This window comes from Cryphonectria parasitica (assembly GCF_011745365.1).
Source record: "Cryphonectria parasitica EP155 unplaced genomic scaffold M406scaffold_8, whole genome shotgun sequence".
Taxonomy (NCBI): domain Eukaryota; kingdom Fungi; phylum Ascomycota; class Sordariomycetes; order Diaporthales; family Cryphonectriaceae; genus Cryphonectria; species Cryphonectria parasitica.
In genome coordinates, this window is record NW_024468916.1 from 1,435,683 (window position 1) to 1,451,745 (window position 16,063).

General features: G+C 53.5%; 4 protein-coding genes across 4 annotated transcripts; 1 reads left to right on the forward strand and 3 right to left on the reverse strand.

Annotated features, from left to right (window-relative positions):
• Positions 1–637: 637 nt before the first annotated feature.
• Positions 638–4,832, reverse strand: M406DRAFT_295197 (PAB-dependent poly(A)-specific ribonuclease subunit pan2; the record flags this gene model as incomplete). The annotated part of the gene is made up of 7 exons (XM_040919178.1): positions 638–1,636; positions 1,740–1,939; positions 2,086–3,987; positions 4,107–4,233; positions 4,303–4,481; positions 4,547–4,654; positions 4,812–4,832. The coding sequence occupies 7 exons, from the start codon at positions 4,830–4,832 to the stop codon at positions 769–771; spliced, it is 3,405 nt and encodes a 1,134-aa protein (XP_040772526.1). The 3' UTR covers positions 638–768.
• Positions 4,833–5,452: 620 nt separating this feature from the next.
• On the reverse strand, positions 5,453–6,531 carry M406DRAFT_342322 (mitochondrial carrier; the record flags this gene model as incomplete). Its single annotated transcript, XM_040921761.1, has 2 exons — positions 5,453–5,523; positions 5,595–6,531. 2 exons carry the CDS (start codon positions 6,529–6,531, stop codon positions 5,453–5,455), a joined length of 1,008 nt encoding a protein of 335 aa, XP_040772527.1.
• A 4,585-nt stretch (positions 6,532–11,116) lies between these two features.
• On the forward strand, positions 11,117–12,330 carry M406DRAFT_265481 (DUF1295-domain-containing protein; the record flags this gene model as incomplete). Its single annotated transcript, XM_040917738.1, has 3 exons — positions 11,117–11,465; positions 11,551–11,893; positions 12,033–12,330. 3 exons carry the CDS (start codon positions 11,117–11,119, stop codon positions 12,328–12,330), a joined length of 990 nt encoding a protein of 329 aa, XP_040772528.1.
• Positions 12,331–12,356: 26 nt separating this feature from the next.
• On the reverse strand, positions 12,357–13,364 carry M406DRAFT_347902 (EF-hand; the record flags this gene model as incomplete). The annotated part of the gene is made up of 2 exons (XM_040922340.1): positions 12,357–13,202; positions 13,278–13,364. 2 exons carry the CDS (start codon positions 13,362–13,364, stop codon positions 12,756–12,758), a joined length of 534 nt encoding a protein of 177 aa, XP_040772529.1. The 3' UTR covers positions 12,357–12,755.
• Positions 13,365–16,063: the final 2,699 nt, after the last annotated feature.

Genomic DNA, 16,063 nt, shown 5'->3' on the forward strand with positions numbered 1-16,063 from the left:
CGCTGACATTGCTTTCTCTCTCTGCCTTGCTTTCCCCCCTCTTTCATCTGCCCTTTTCTTTCTCTTGCATTGAATTCACGGCGCCTTGATAACTACTTTCTAGACAACTTCCGTATCTCCTAAGAACAGTGGACGGTCTATTTCGATCAACCGACGAGCTGCTGAAGCCCAGGGCACCACAAAAAAAATTGATTTCACAAGACGGGCGGAGTGTTGCTCACAGCAGCAGCAAGGTCTGGTCTCGATGTTCACGGAAATGCGAAATATTACGACCCGCGAGGTCTCACGAGTAATTACAGCATTGTTGCTCTGGATGGGAGCTTGATTCATCTGCGTTGAATTTTCGCCACCCCAAAACAATATTCGATCTAGAGAGATTTCTGACAAGCTGGAACGAAGAATATCATGCCGCGGGGAGAGTTGTCTTTCACTGCGATGTTTTCACCAGATACCCACGGCTGTATTTTGGCCATAAGGAAACAAGAGACTCGTTTGAGCCTTTCACATACTCGTATCGGATGAGGGCAGCAATACTCACTTTTTGGAGGCTTCTCTGCTTAGCAAGACAATACAGAAAACAACAGGCGCTGAATCTCCTGGACAACAGAACATAGCCCAACTTGCTTCCTCTTTTGATGATCTGGTAGTGTTTGTATTTCTCCTGACTGTGAGACTGTCTAATAATCACCTGCTAATCCACCCCATCCGTCCGTCCGACTATCCTGAATCTTCTTTCATGTCCGGAGTCTGGCGGGAAGTGCGGCCCCGCTACTTAAACGGCGACGTTGTCCCTCCCGGCGTAAATCCCATGGGTGTACCCAACGAACTGGGGAGACTGCTGACGCTCTTTCTGATGGGCGTGGACGGTCCATCGACCTGACCGAGAGGCGGGGTCCCCGTCCTCTTGGGCCCGCCTGGTGTGCCTTGTTTGTTTGGGTGCTGGTCCGGCCCAGGTGGCTTCCAGCCCACACTGTCGCCGGCCCTGTAGATCTCATTAAGCATCTTCTTGGTAATGCCAGCATCCTCAAACTCGAGGAACTTGCGGTACAGCTTGAGGGCGATCCTCGCGTCCTCGATGGAGTCGTGCGTGTCGACCTGGATGCCCTCCTTGAGCAGGAACCACGCCAGGAACTTGAGGCTGAGCTTGCGGCGATAGTTCTTCTGGTAGAACAGGTCGATGGTGTCGATGATCTGGGCCTTGGGAACCTGTATGTTGATGACGCGGAAGTCGCCCCTGAGGCCGTGGCCGACGAACTTGCAGCCCAGGTTGAGGAGCACCCAGAGGCGCTTGTAGGCGATCTTGAGCGAGACGAGGCAGTGGTTGCTCGTGCGGGGGTCGAGGTCGCCGGCCAGAATGCCCGAGTGCTTGTGCAGGTAGTCGATGACGGGCTCCCTGACCTGGATCCAGTCGTCGATAAAGGCGAGCCCTTCGTCCTCGCCCGAGCCGCGCACGATGGACACGCGCCCCAGGGCGTGGAAGTTGGGCCGGATGACTTCCCTAACGCCATCTGACTTCATCTCCACCTCGGATTGTTTGGCAAGGACAAATTCTGTATCGAGAGCCACCACACTCTGTGGGCCGGGCCGCTCGGTATGTGGGTTCAGGACGCGATATGGATGGTCTTTCGCGTCGGGCCTGGTAAAAAAAATGGAGATGTCAGTTGGTGAAGCAGAGATTGAGGAGCGCTGAATCGGGGGTTATGTGTTCCCGGGGGGGGGGGGGAGATGTGCTGCCTCACTTGAAGTCTATGTGCAAGACAGAGGTGTCAATATTCTTGACCCAGTCCGTGTCGAGCTTGTTGTTTGCTGTTTTGAGTTGATACACAAGCACAGATGGCATCTTCCACCTTGTGTTGAAGGTGAGTGCCTCGGCGACCGAGACTGGTTTGACGGAGAAGTCATTGAACAGATGCCATCGGCTCTCACCAGGTGCCTCTGGCTCAGCATGGGCCACTAAAAAGAAGAAGAAAAAACAAGGTTAGCATATATTTCAAAGGAAAACAAGAACATATCTTCTTCTGAGAAGGGTAATGTACCATTGACCATGGCCACAAGATGTGGTTTCTGAGTCGAGCCGTGATCCACAGCCCCCACGGGAGACAGTGCAGCAAGGTGTGGCTTCTGCGGTGATCCGTTCTCTATATTCACAGACAGGCCGATGAGGGAGTAGACTTGGATATTATGCACGCCTCGCTGCAGATGCAACTTCAGGTCCTCGCCCTGGTAGCAGAAGAAGGAGCCGTTATCCACTATGATCCCGATCTCCTCCGGCAGCCAGTTCGGCGTTGCCCACAGCAACCTCTGCTCCATTTCGGCCTCACGGCTCTCTGCTATGGGCACGTTGAGCGTCAGGGCGGACGGGATCCCCTGGATGATTTTCCTGGTCTGTAATGACTGGTACCGGCCGCACCGGACGCACCATCCCCTCGTTGCGGTCTCCCCCTCCACACTGCTCTTCAACACTTGAGAGAAGGTAATCTTGGGCGCTCGGTGTCCGCGCCCTTGTTTGAGCGGATGTGTCAGGTCCGTGACATAGGATGACCCCGATCTGCACGTCTCGTTCCGGCATTGTAAGCACCTGATCGTGGTCAGGGCCGAGGTCGCCAGAAGCTCTTCCATAGCCGTTGGAGTGGGTGATTTTGTCCGGTAGTCGTCGGCCATGGTCTGGAGCAGGAACCTCGTAAGGCTCTGGTTTGCTTTTGTGAGTGAGCCCTGTCGGTAGTCTTCCTCCAGGAGACCGAGTCTCGATGCTGGGGGGTGGTTGCTCAGGCATTTGAGCAGGTTCGACGCATGACACGACATGCCTACTGTCTTCTGCAGCATGTCGGACAGGAAGCCGAGCTCGCAGAGCAGACACTTCTCAGCGAGACAGTCTGTCGCTGTATGTTGCAGCGCCAGATTGCGGATCAGTGGTGTAAAATGAAATACTTGAAGTAGTGAATTCGCATAGGAATTCGCGATGTGGTTCTCCAGGCCCGCATACCTGGTCTTGTTGTAGAACTCAAAGTCAAAGTCGTCCACACCGTACTTGCTAAATTGGATCTCCACGTTCTGGTAGAGACCTGGGACATCCGGCTTCAGGCTTTCGAGCTCAGACGTGCCCAGCTGATGAGCCGCCTTGTCCACCTGTGCCTCAATGACGGCCTCGGCAAAGTGGGACTTGGCCGAATCTCTGGCCTTCTCGCTGAGGAACTTGGGAGCCCGCTGTGCAGAGGAGGCCTTTTCTGCCAATCGCGTGTTCTCGACTTGGTTCCTGTGCTGTTGTCTGTGGTTGGGACCATAGAACCCGAAGGACGCTTTGGTCATATGGATCATGTCATTCTGAGTGATCTTGGGCGGCGGTGAGCCAACGTCTGATATCGCAATGTTTGGGAATGCCGACAGAAGACTCTCGCGATAATATGGCACGCCGATTGAATGCAAAGGAGTATTCTCCTTCCAGTCGATAATAGGTAGTGGTGTTTCCTCATCTGGCCACTCTGTGGGCTGTGGCAGATCGACGAAGTGGCACTTGGAGGGGGAGGCCCACAGATGCATGTTGCAGTCCGTATCCGCAAGAACGATAGCCTCTCCGGACGGCGCAATTTCTATCCCTGTGAGTATAGAGCCTACAACATTTGCCTGGCGCACGTTGCTTGTGTTAGGATTCAACAGATCCACCACGTGGATCTGCCCTCCCTGGGACGCAACGATGCCTGTCGTGAGCATGCGCGGGTGCATCCGGATGTAGGCAGCCAGAGGGGGAAAAGGGATTGGAGGCATCGTGGACAGGTTCTTGAGGTCAAAGACCATGACAAAGGGGTCCAGCATGTAACTTGCGGCCGGCTGCTTAAGCGACGTGCCGCAGGTAACGACAAAGTCTTGCTGGACATCCATGTCGTTGATGAAGGCCGAGTGCGCCCGCCACCTGTGTACGACGGTGAACTTGACTGGGTCGAGGATGTGTACGTGGCCATCACTAGTGGCTGCGCATATATAACGGCTCTTCTTCATCTTAATGTAGTGACTTGTGGTTGGAATCTGGGGGGAAAAGGGGGGGCGGCACCAAGTTAGATCATCATGAATCCAGCCAAGAGACGGAGCATATTGTGATTTTGAGAGCATACCCGTTTCACAATCTCCCCCTTATTTGTGTCTATCACGAACATGGTATCTTGCACGCCGGCGACCAGGATCTCGGAGGTTGCCTTCGAGGTGAAGCTCATGCATCGGAGGTCTCGCATATCATCGGCCCTGCGTTGCGAACAGCAACGTTGTCAGCTCTCCAGCACTTGGCCGCAAAGAAATGGACGGCGTCCTCACGTTATATGTGGCCACACCGGTAGTCCCCTTCGTATAGCCATATGGACACCACGCCCGCCCAGGGCGATGATGCCCTTGTCATTGAAGAGCAACTGCTGCACCGCGCCCTCGGCAGGTGGGTGCGCTCGGAAAGAAGTATACTTCTGTAGATTGCTGCCGTAGAAAGATGTAACGCGTCCCTGTGAGTCCTGTCAGGAGAGCCACGCTCCCATCCAGCATAATAGATCATATCTCTGCAACGCACATATCCATTCCCAGCCCATAACAATTCTTGTGTAGTATCGAAGGCGAGCGTCGTGACGACCGAGGGCACCGACTGTCCTCCCGGTGGAGGGAGGAGTTGACGACTCAACTATAGAAAAAAGAGTTGTCACATGGGTTAGCAAAGTCCCTTCATGTAGACAAAAGACCTTTGGAAAATATCTTGTTCATCTCTCTGCGCGCACCCAGCGTCGTCTGTTCTCTGTGGTGAAACATGAATGAAGAGGGGTGGTTTAATGAAATCTTACCTCGTCCCAATCCGCGTCCATAGCTCCGGATCGCCAGTTGGCATCGTGCTATCAATTTGGAGCACAGAGAATCGAAGGAGTCGTCGAGCAGGTTGGTGCACTGTGTGGTCTGTCCTGGAGGTTGTCCTGAAAGAGGTTGCCGGGGGGGGACTGAAGGAGTAATGGTGCTCTTATGCAACCACCCAACCAGCCCAGCCTCGATCGTCACCGTGGGGTCGAGGCTCAGTGGACAGGGGTGTGCTGTGCTGTAGATCCTGGTGCTATCGATAAGCCTAGGGATAGTACTAAAGGAAAGGTACTAGGAGTCTAATTTCCGAGTCCTTGTGTTCTTTCGCCTTTCTCGCCATCAGCAGCAGCTCACATTTATAAGAAAAATGATTTATCTCGATTCTTGTTGCCTATAGTACTATGGTGTTTTTGCTCACGCTACAGAAGCTGAGCAATGCGCCACCTCAGGATATCCAAATCAGGAAAGACTGCTATATCGCCCAGGTATTATTCAACCTTGACCAAAAAGGAAAGAAAGACACCAGTGCCAAAGGGCCACAACGAACACTGAGGACAAAGGAGATAAAGAAGAAAATTGCGACCAACACCCAGAAGTGTGCACTGGATCTGGGACCATTCAGCCTAGCTCGGCTTTACCTGGTAATCCAACCAAGATAATCTGCCACGATGAGTGTCACCATGGCATGTGGCGCGATGCGCACATCTGTTTTTAACCTCCGTGTCAGTAAAAAGAGGACAGTCTGGCTAGCTAGAAGGGCATGAGTCACCACTTACAGTATGTTCCAAAGCCTCGGTAGAATCTCATCAGGCCCTCCTGTCGGGCCACCTTAGTGAAGCAGTCTGCCATGCTCTTGTATGGGAGCTTCCCATCAGGTCCCCTGGTCTGCTTCTGCAGCCGGGTCTTGACAAAGTCAAAGGGCAGCGAGAAGAAGGATGCAAAGAAGCCAGCAATGGCACTGGCGCTGAGTGTCTGTGTTCGGGTAGACCAGTCTGTGTTGGCCTTGAGCTGTGCTTTGGCCTCGCTGAAAAAGGCAAGCTGGCCAAAGTTGAGGGCCATGGCGCGCACCACAGTTGGTGTGGCCCCAGCCCACAGCGCGCCGATGCCCTCACTCTTTGCGATGCGTGAGAGGGCATCAATAACTGACTTGTAGTTCTTCCTCTGGTCGACAGGCTTCAGGCCATCACTCTGCATCCGGATCAGGGCCAGGTCGGCAGGGTTTCCGATCATGGCTGCGAGGCCGCCCGCTGTCAGACCGGCTGTCGCACGCTCAGCGAATCCGATCTGCTGGCCCTTGGCCTTGGCCCTGGCCGTTAGGTTGCCCATGAATGTGTCGAAGAACCCGAGGCGCGCAGTCGTGTACACGGCCTGGCGGAGCAGGCCAGCTGACAGACCAGTGTACAGATCACCGACTTTGCCCTTAGCCAGGATCTCACGAGTCACCGAGAGGGGGGTGGGCTTGGGCCCCGTCGAAATCCCTTCCCCTGCCAGCTGGATGCGGACCTTGATCATGTCTACGGGCTGGATGACTGTGGTAGCCACCATACCGCTGAGACCCCCATTGATGAAGGGCAGTGCTGCCCTCATGTACGGCGTGTGCAGGAAGTCGTTGGCCACCGCGGCCCCCTCGCTCTGTGCATTCTTTGCCCCGCCCATGACCTCGGAGGTCTTTGTTCGGGCCTTTTCTGCCGCCTGCTTGATGGTGTTGGACATGCCGAACTAGTAATAGTGCAGGGAACTCGCTGGCAGAGGATTTTTCGAGGTTTACGCTTGCTCTTGGGGGAAGAGTCGAACAATGATGTTGTTAGGACGAGCCAAAATAAAAAGAGGATAACGATAGGTGTGGTCGGAGCTGCTAATCGTCAGTCATTTCGAAAATGCCATCTCAAAGCTTATGCTCGCCGGCAGCAGAATGCTTCGGACACAACTCTAGTGTCAAGGCAATGGGAGATGCTGCTTCCTCAACATGATGGGCCATAGTTCGGGAAGCGACAAGACAGCCGTGGCGTACTACCATGTTCAGCGTTCTGGTCGGAGCGGCTGTCAGACCAAGGGAAGTAGGCAGAGAAAAGGGTCTACAGTCACTCCGACCGGATTGCTGTCAGCCTGACGACCGGGCAACACTGCGCAGCTATTTGGGATAGCCTCGAGAGAGTGAAACTCCCCGATTGCCGTGCAGGACCAGCTGAAGCGAGGAGCGACTGCAGCCACAAACTCGTCCGACAGAAAAGCCTGTGATTTCCCGAGATGGAATCGCTTGCTCATGGTGAGGACGCCCTGTCTGTCCGTCGGAACTTGCCGGGGGGTAGCCCATCTGTTGAAGGTCATGTATACAAAGTGGCAGCTGGAGGAGAAGACGGGTGGGGGGAGGCCGAAGAGGCTCAACTTGAACCAAGAGATGCAGGTACTGAAGCTGTCAAAGATTGCACCGATGCAGCTGCACCTGCATCAGAGGCAAGGTAGAAAGCAGCAGTATATGGCATCCCAGCTTACAAGCACAAACAGCTCCGTCCTTCTCCCCAGGGCTGGTGGTGGCTGTCCATCGCCCGTGGGGGTCCACCACGGTCACCGATTTGAATTACACAGCGATTTCGGGGACTTACAAGAGGCAAAACAGCAAATCTATCCCGAATCCTTTACTTATTTAATTCTCTTTTTTTCTTCTTCTTCTTCTTCTCTCTCTCCCTTTTCTTTTTTCCGTTCAGAAATGTTTCTTGATATAAGCCGCCACGGCGTCGTCGTCGTCGTCCGCGTCCCCCTGCAACGGACTGACTAGCCCTATGGATGGCGGGGTGCTTTCAAAGTGGGGCCTGTATTGTCGGCAGCGTGTGGCTCGATACCTCGAATTGGCTGTATAGGGAATTGAGGCGCTTCCAGTAATATGAAGCTCTGTCAAGCGTTGGTCGAAAACACAACGAAAGTGCAGTAGTAAAGCAAGAGACAAGAAAGAGGGCCAAGAGGGCCTCGTAATGTGACACACGGAGGGGAAGAGGAGTCGATCGATCACACATGAGGAGAAGGAGGTTGAGAGGGGGTAATGGTGGTGGGCAGGTCAAGCTAATAATATTAAGAACAGACTCGGGAGCCAGCTCAAAGGAAGAGAGAGAGAGTACTTGACTCCAAGTACCGACATAGCTCCAACATGGATGGGACTTGGGGCCACGGCTGTTCTACTCCTCCCCCCCCCCCTTCCCCTCCCCTCCTCACCTCTCCCTTTTCGCTGGTTGGAGCACATTGTCCCGCAGATTAATTGAATTTGGCTTCGCTCTCCTTTCTGCTTCACCTGGCAATGTTCGTTCGGTTTTACGAGTTCTGTTTGCAATGCGGATACTTGCCAGAAGCTACGGACCTAGAAGTAACGCCGTTGAGTGATGATAACATCAACAAGCACCGACCTCAGAATAGATAGCGGATACGCCGTGCTCATAATAACCGAACTCTCGGTATGTGCCGGCTGTGCGGATCCAGAGGCAGACAAGGAGTGGTTCACGGCTGTCAACAAACCGGTATCGCCCGAAATGAACAAAATCAACAAGAAATAATTAAATGGCGTTAGAGAAGTACATCGATTTGCTTTGCGACTTGTTGTGTGGCTGTCCATCGGATCAGAGGATACGTGCGACAAGGCTCCCCCCGGTGCCCCAAAGGTTGGAACCTCAGGCCATGTATCAATCAACCAATGTGCGGGCGCATAAATCATTTGTTGTCCAGTCACGTCGAGTTACCTGCTGCAAGGATTGTTGCACATGCAACCATTCATTACGTCGCCAGGTCGGCTACAACCCCGGATGGACCTTCCCCGCTCATGAATACAGTGCAACCAAACGAGATAGATCCCACAAATCAAACATTCCTTGTAGCAACATCTGACGACAAGACACAACTTCACACGGTAAACAACAGGTTTTTCTCTCGTATCGCTGGCACATTCCACCCCGCACCCCTTTCTTTCTCACTTCCTACAGGCCCTCTCTCTGAGCTGTACAGTAGTAGTCCGTGTGCCCGAAAAAAAAATTAATCAAGCCACAATGTATCCCTCTCCTGGGCCTGGATCCCGAAGAAAAGGGAAGCCAAAAGCTTAAGACTCTTAGTTGATCAATAATTCTTCAAGGGTTGTGAAATTACATTCGTCAGTCCTTGGGTCCAGAAAGAGGTAGCACGGCCACGGTTGCTATAGTTAGCAATATAGAAGTTGACGCTGAGTGCCTCTCGATGTCACCACGTTGATGACAGCTGTGTCAGCGGGTCAAGGAAAAGAGAAGGACTATAGGCGTATAGGGCAAAAAAAGCAGTGAATGGCCCTGGCAGTTGCTCTTTCCTACTGTGCCCACGAGGGAGGAGCTGTTGTGGGTCTGCTATCTAGGAGCAGCCTTTGCTTGGCTAGCATGCGTCGACCCCACAGCTTCCCGTGCGAAAATCCGGGGCAGCTGCGCCCCACTCGTTCCCTCTTGCCTACAGCCCTCTGACGACGACTACATACAACTTTGCAGGTAAGCTTCCTCCCCCACGACCCCTCTCTTGGTCTCCCACCCAATCCTCAATCCATCAGAACGTAGGATGCGCTCGATAGCGCCATAACGCAACCGCATCACACTGTCATCTGCAAAGAAAATGAAGGGCCCATGGATACCCCGCAACACAGCAGGTATTAGCTTACTCATGTGCACGTAGAAGAACGGTCAGTTCAGACTAGTCCTGACTGTATCAAATATGTGTTTTGCGTACATCGTCGTTCTCACATGGTAAATGTGCTTGATATGTATTTATTGTTCCGGCATACCTAGCATGTTGTTTAACCCGATATACATATTCCTCAGGGCCTTTTTTCGAACTGTGTTAGTGTCACCAATTTTCTACTGTAAATCCATATCTCTAGACTTTTGGTATCATGGCTGGTACATCGCAGGGGTTAATGTCAAGACAAGAACGGGGGAAATGTCCCCTCATGCCACTCACCTCATAATCAACCCCAATTGCCCAGTCGAGCTCCTCATCAGGGACAAATTGAAATAGCACAGGCTGTCGCTGAACCATCCATACCGGATGCTGTCCCTGGCTGGTTAACCATCGCCGTTGAAGGTGACGAGCGCCAACAAAACTTCAAGCACGCCATCAAATAGGATGATTGTATTGGCAACTGCAGGACGATTTCCATTGCACTTGGCATGCAATCGAGGCTGCAAGGAAACTGCGATGTAACACCTCGACGAGACGGCAAATGACAGCTGCGTCGACGACCACGGCGATGATCCTCTGGTGGATTCAATCTGCATGGATAGCAAGGAAATGGTCAGATCTCTGCTGGAGAAGTACGCCGACACCAACCATCTGAAACCCAAGTCACAACCAATTTTACATCTGGCTACCTCCAAAGGCTGTTCCCCGGTTGTTAAAGCTCTGCTGTTGAAAGCGATCGATACAATTGTACAAGACGGAATGCATTGACACTAGTATTGATCTTGGGCATCTTGGCGTGGTACGTGGTTCAAACAGGAATGATATCTGGTCCCTGCCAGACGCAGCGAAATAATTAATCAATGTGTAGGCAATTTCTCCGGATTTTTCCCTTCCCAGATACTTGTCCGATTCCAAGACCAAAACAAGTCTACCACATGGTCCTGAAAATCTTCATCACTAAGTAATATTTGTCCCACAAGAGATTTTTTTTTTTTTAAGAAAAAGAATAAGAATCCCACTCTGGATAACTTCGGATTGAGTAGACGTCCGGCACGGAACCATCGGGTCTCCGGCCGGGTGGATCGCGTCACCTCCGAACCAGCAGCTGCCTGTGTGGGGCCGTCTGCGCCGCAAATAGTGACCAATTCGATCTCGACTGTCCATCTCGCGACGACAAATCGATATCAGTGAGCGCATCGAACAGTGTAATCCTTCATGATGCCTTTGACCTCAATTTTTTGTATTAGCATGTGATGGTTTGAGAGCATCTTGGCACAGAACCATCTGAGACCGCAGATGCCTAGAATCTTTGTGAACCGTTTCCTCCCACGTTCCAGAAACGTCGGGGCTCGGGACGATTTGAGGTCCATTGTCAATTGTCCATCACGTCACAGACAAGCTCTAGCTCCCAGCTCCCAGCAGCTCCAGGGCCTCTGTGAGCTCACGACTCAGCGGAAGCAGATTTCATAATAAAATTCAAGAAATCACGAATCCCACCTTGCCCAAGTATTCTCGTCCTCCTGCTCCATTCGCCCTTCAACACCTCAACAAGGTTCACCAATCGCATGACCGTTTGGGTTGCCCCTGTGCAGCTTGGAAGAAAGGCTCAAGGGATTTCATAATGGCGCTCCTCCAAAGGCTCCTCCACCTTACCAACTTCTCCTCGCCGCTGCTCCGGACCGCCGTCCCTGCCGTGGGCACTGCCTTCGCCATCCAGGCCGCCTTCGCCGTCCCCTCTATCGCCGCGCAGTCAGAGCGCTTCTATGACTTCTCCGGCGCCCTGACACACATCTCCGTCGTCGCGCTGAGCCTCTACCTCCCCGCCCTGCGGGCCAGGTATGCCGGTGGTGCGGCGGCTATGGCCAAGCCCCTCCCCAGCCTGCTCGCGCCGTTCACGAACCCGGCATCCGCCGCACTGAACTGGAGGCAGGTCGCCCTGACCGTAGCGGTGTGCGTCTGGGCTGCAAGGCGTAGGTCTCCTCCTCTTTCGCTGCAGTGACCTCCTCCCAAGAGAACAAATCACTAACTCGGGAGGCACACCAATGCCACAAACAGTCGGCACCTACCTCTTCCAGCGCGTCCTTCAACAAGGCCAGGACTCCCGCTTCGAAGAGATCAAGAAGTCACCGCCCAAATTCTTTGTGGCCTGGATGGCCCAGGCCACCTGGTGCTCCCTCATCTGCCTCCCCGTGGTCGCCCTCAACGCCGTGCCGGCTGGCGTGCTGGCCACCGCCCTCCCTGCAGGCGTCAGGGTCACGGACGTGCTCGGGATCGCGCTGTGGGTGGGCGGTATCACCACGGAGGTCGTGGCTGATCGGCAGAAGGCGAAATGGCTGCGGGAGAAGCAGGAGAAGAAGCACGAGGAGGACTTCTTGACCAGAGGGCTCTGGGGCAGGAGGTGAGCCTTTTCTTCATTACTCCCAACAAAATTCATCACTCACTCACTTCCCCTCCCACCTTTCTCTCACTCTTCCTATTCCTCCGCCCGAGTAAATGGTCACACGCCATACTGACCGAGTCATTTTTAACTACCCTAGTCGCTTCCCCAACTACTTTGGCGAGTCCACCCTCTGGACCGGCCTGGCAACTACCGCCGCCGGCGTCCTCGTCAACCCGGCTGTCCAGGCAAGCCTTGGCCTCGGCGGCGGCGCGGCTGGTATCGCTGGCGCCCTGGCCCTGGCCTACGTCAGCCCGCTCTTCACTACGTTTCTGGTTACACAGGTGAGCGGGATCCCGCTGTCGGAGAACAAGTACGACAAGCGGTATGGCAATAGGAAGGATTACCAGGAGTGGAAGAAGAACACGCCGAGGTTCTTCCCCAAAATCTTCTCATGAGCAAGGTGGTGTTTCTAGCCTTGGTTGCATCGCATGATAATCGATTACTACTTTTTGGTATCTTCGCTTTTCTCTTCTTTTTTTCTTCCCTGTTAGTCTTCTAGTTTCTCTTGTCTTTCCCCCCCCTCTCACATTCTGGCGCTGGCTGGTGGATTTAGACTCGAAGTATAGAGTTGTGCTTGAAACTGCTATTTATTTTCCATCGTAGTGGTGCCAAACCAATCAATCATGACCTTGCCGTTCTTCTTGTGGGCTTTGTGTATACAAAATAAAATCTCATCTTCTCGTAATACAGCGAGTGATAGCCATCCTCCTCATCGCCGGGGCGCGCAGGGGACAACACAACGGCTGACGGTGACAAATATTGTTCATCTTCTCGCAGCCTTGCCGCCCTTTCTCTGCTCCGTAGCCAGTCCAGCAGAATCCTATTTCTGCTTCCTCGTCATCATGATCTTGGTGAACTCGTCCACGTTAACGCCCCCTTTCCCCTCCGAGTCGAACTCATTAATCATCGACTGCAGTTCCTGCTCCTCCATGCTCTGCCCAATCTCACGCATCGTCCGCCGCAGGTCCTCCAGCGCGATGATCCCCTTGCCGTCCACGTCGAACAGCTTGAACGCCCGGTGGCACTCCCCGACCGGGTCCCGGTTGTACATGAGTGTGCCCGCGATCCCCTGCCAGATGGGCAGCGTGAACTCCCGCCACACCGGCGTGCACTCGCGCTTGGGGTCCCAGTCGATGGGCTGGATCCCGAACTTGACGAGGTACGGGTATGTCTCGGATTTGGGCAGCTCGAAGCCTAGGGCGCGCAGGCAGAATCGTAGCTCGTGGTAGTCGAGGCGGCCGTCCTTGTTGACGTCGAAGACGGAGAACTGCAGAGGCGCATGTCAGTACCGGCCCTTGGGCGGAACAAGAGATGAATAAGAAGGGAAAAGGGATTCACCTACGACATCATTTATTTGATCCCTCTGTCGCTCGTCCAGTTTCGCAAAGTCGTCTCTTGAGGGAGCTCCATGGGTAGGAAGATTGTTCATGTTCCGTGAGGACATCATCTTGAAAAGTGGCTGATTTTGAAGAGGAGGTAGCGAGGAGTGTATAAGCGCCAAGTGAAGCAGATAAAAGGTCGAGGTGAGACTTTCTGCAAAATTATTGTAGCCTTCACCGATCCGAGGTCGAGGAAGATCCGAGAGCAATTATAGTCGTGAGCTATCGCGGAAGTTGTGCACGAATAGAATTAATAGTCGTTGTAGTAACAGATCTTAGGGAGCACAGTGTAGACCAAGACGCGATGAATTCGAAGTTATCCTGAATGCGATCATCCTGCGCGTGCGCGCTGCACACTTTAAAGAGAGAAAGCGTGAAGGAAAAAGGACGTCGAGAGACTGGCCGAGTACTTTGTTGGATGTTCGTTTCGGTTTTCTTTGTTTCTCGAACCCTCCACAGACAAGAAGAGGAATATCGGCAGCAAATCCCCTTGCGCAGGAAGTGAGTTGAGCCCGATCCGAAGGACAGCTCGCAGTTGCTTCCGCTCTCCGACCTGCTTGCCTTGGTTTGACTTGCGGTGCGTGGCTGCGTTCGACTGGGCGTGGAGCGAGGGTGGAATCTAGGGGAGTTTTGGGCAACGACGCCTCGAGACGCGGATGCAACAATAGTGGAGAGATACAGACGCGCCTTTGACCCGCGACTTTTTGGCGGCCGGGTTAATTGGGGATACTTGGGAGGGGGCCGCCCCTCCAAAGGTTCCAGGGCCTATTTAGTGCTTGCAGGGTTCTATGGTTCTAGAAGACTCTCTAACATTTTGGCTCACATATTATGCGGGCAATTGTTAGTAGACTCGGAAGTCTGATATGCTGATAAAAGACTTTGGGGCAGGCAGCGCAAAGAAAAAGTTACGCCTCGACTCGATCGAGAGTTGGTGTCCCAAAAGAGCAGTTGTACGATCAGCCCTGAGAATATCATGCCAAAACGTAAGCGAGCCGAAGAGGAGTTGGAGGAGAAGCTGGCGCACCAAAGCACGGAGCTCTTCCGAATGCTCAAGGTGGCCAAGGGCTTCGAGAGACAGCGCATGGCAAAACGCCTTCGCGACCCAAAGTCGACCCCAGAGAAGAAGGTCAGGATAGAGAACGAAATTGCTGTATTAAAGGTCAGTGAGCTTTTCATTGCAGTAAATCGTCACCTTTTAATTTATTCAAAGCGCTAAGTTCTTGTGCATACAGTCTCTCGACCTACAATCTGTCGCAAACGCCCACCTCTGCGCCTCGTTACTGAAGATCAAGGCCGTGGCCGAGTCGCCGAAACTTCCAGAGAGCGTGAAAAATGGCATACCGAAGCCTGATATATCGGAAGAGGAGCGGGCTGCACTGCACAATGTAACGAGTGGGTTGTATAACCAGAACAAGGTCCGAGAGGCCCTGGATAGAGCCATTATCGAAATCTGCGTGGCACTGCGCGTACCAATGCCCGACAAGAAGGGCAAGGCCAAGAAGGGGGACAAGAAGAGCGATACCGATGGCACAGAAAAGCAACCAGCGGACAAGACAGAGTCCAAGTCTCAGAAGAAGCCCAAGCAGGAGGAGGTACAATCCGAGGACGAAAGCTCCTCCTCCGAGGATGTGGATGTTTTGGAAGAGGACGAGACTGAGTGGAATGGCCTGTCGGACGATGACCAGGTGGACGAGAAAGAGGAGAAAGCCATATTACGATTTGATGACAGACTCGGCAGCTCGGACGAGGAAGGACATGACACTGCCAATGAGGAACTTGATCCGATGGAGATTACAGATGTCTCGGCATCAGAGGACGACGGTGAAGAAGTGGGCCAGTCTGCTTCTGAGGACGAGGAAGAAGAGGAAGAGGGGGTAACTGAGGACTCTGATGAGGACGACGCCTCCGATTCGTCTGCAATATCACCACCGCCCAAGGCACGAAAAGTGACTCAGAAAGTCAACCTGGCCAGAACCAAAGACACAACGACGTTACCTAGTCTTATGGGTGGTTACATCTCCGGCTCAGAATCAGAGGCATCAGACATCGACGTGGCACCGGCCGCACGCAAGAACAGGAGAGGCCAGCGGGCAAGACAGGCCATCTGGGAGAAGAAGTTCAAGGAGAAGGCCAAGCACCTGGGCAAGGAGAAGTCCGGCCGGGACGCCGGTTGGGATCTCAAGCGTGGAGCTGTGGATGGGAACGCGAGAACGCCATGGAAGCAGGGCATCAAGAATCCGTTTGGGAGGAGGTCGGCGAACGAGGCGGAAGACAACGCGAACTTGACCCCCCTGGAGCCGAGACGGCCACGGGCAGCGCCCAAGAAGGACAACGAGGGACCTCTACATCCTTCCTGGGAGGCAAGGAGAAAGGCCAAGGAGCAGCAACAGACGGCTGCGTTCCAGGGCAAGCGGGTTGTTTTTGACTAAAGTGATACCCAAGTGCCATTTTCGTTTCGGACCATTGTTCAAGCAGAGCCACACGCAATGGACGAATGTACGCCAGGGCAATGACAATGCATGCACTCTACAAGTGACCTTCAAGATAAGCTGTGTGTTGTGACTCAGCAGATCGAGTGGTATCATGACAGGTGGGCGTCGGACCCTGCCCGAGTGTATGTATGCGAGTGGAATATCTTAAGTCCCCGCCTCGCCTGTGAGTGCGGCTAAGGCGTCAATCGCCCTCCTGGGGCGGGGGGCCATTTGTAAGGTAACCTGTTGGTCGATGACTGATGACCAAACCGAGCCCA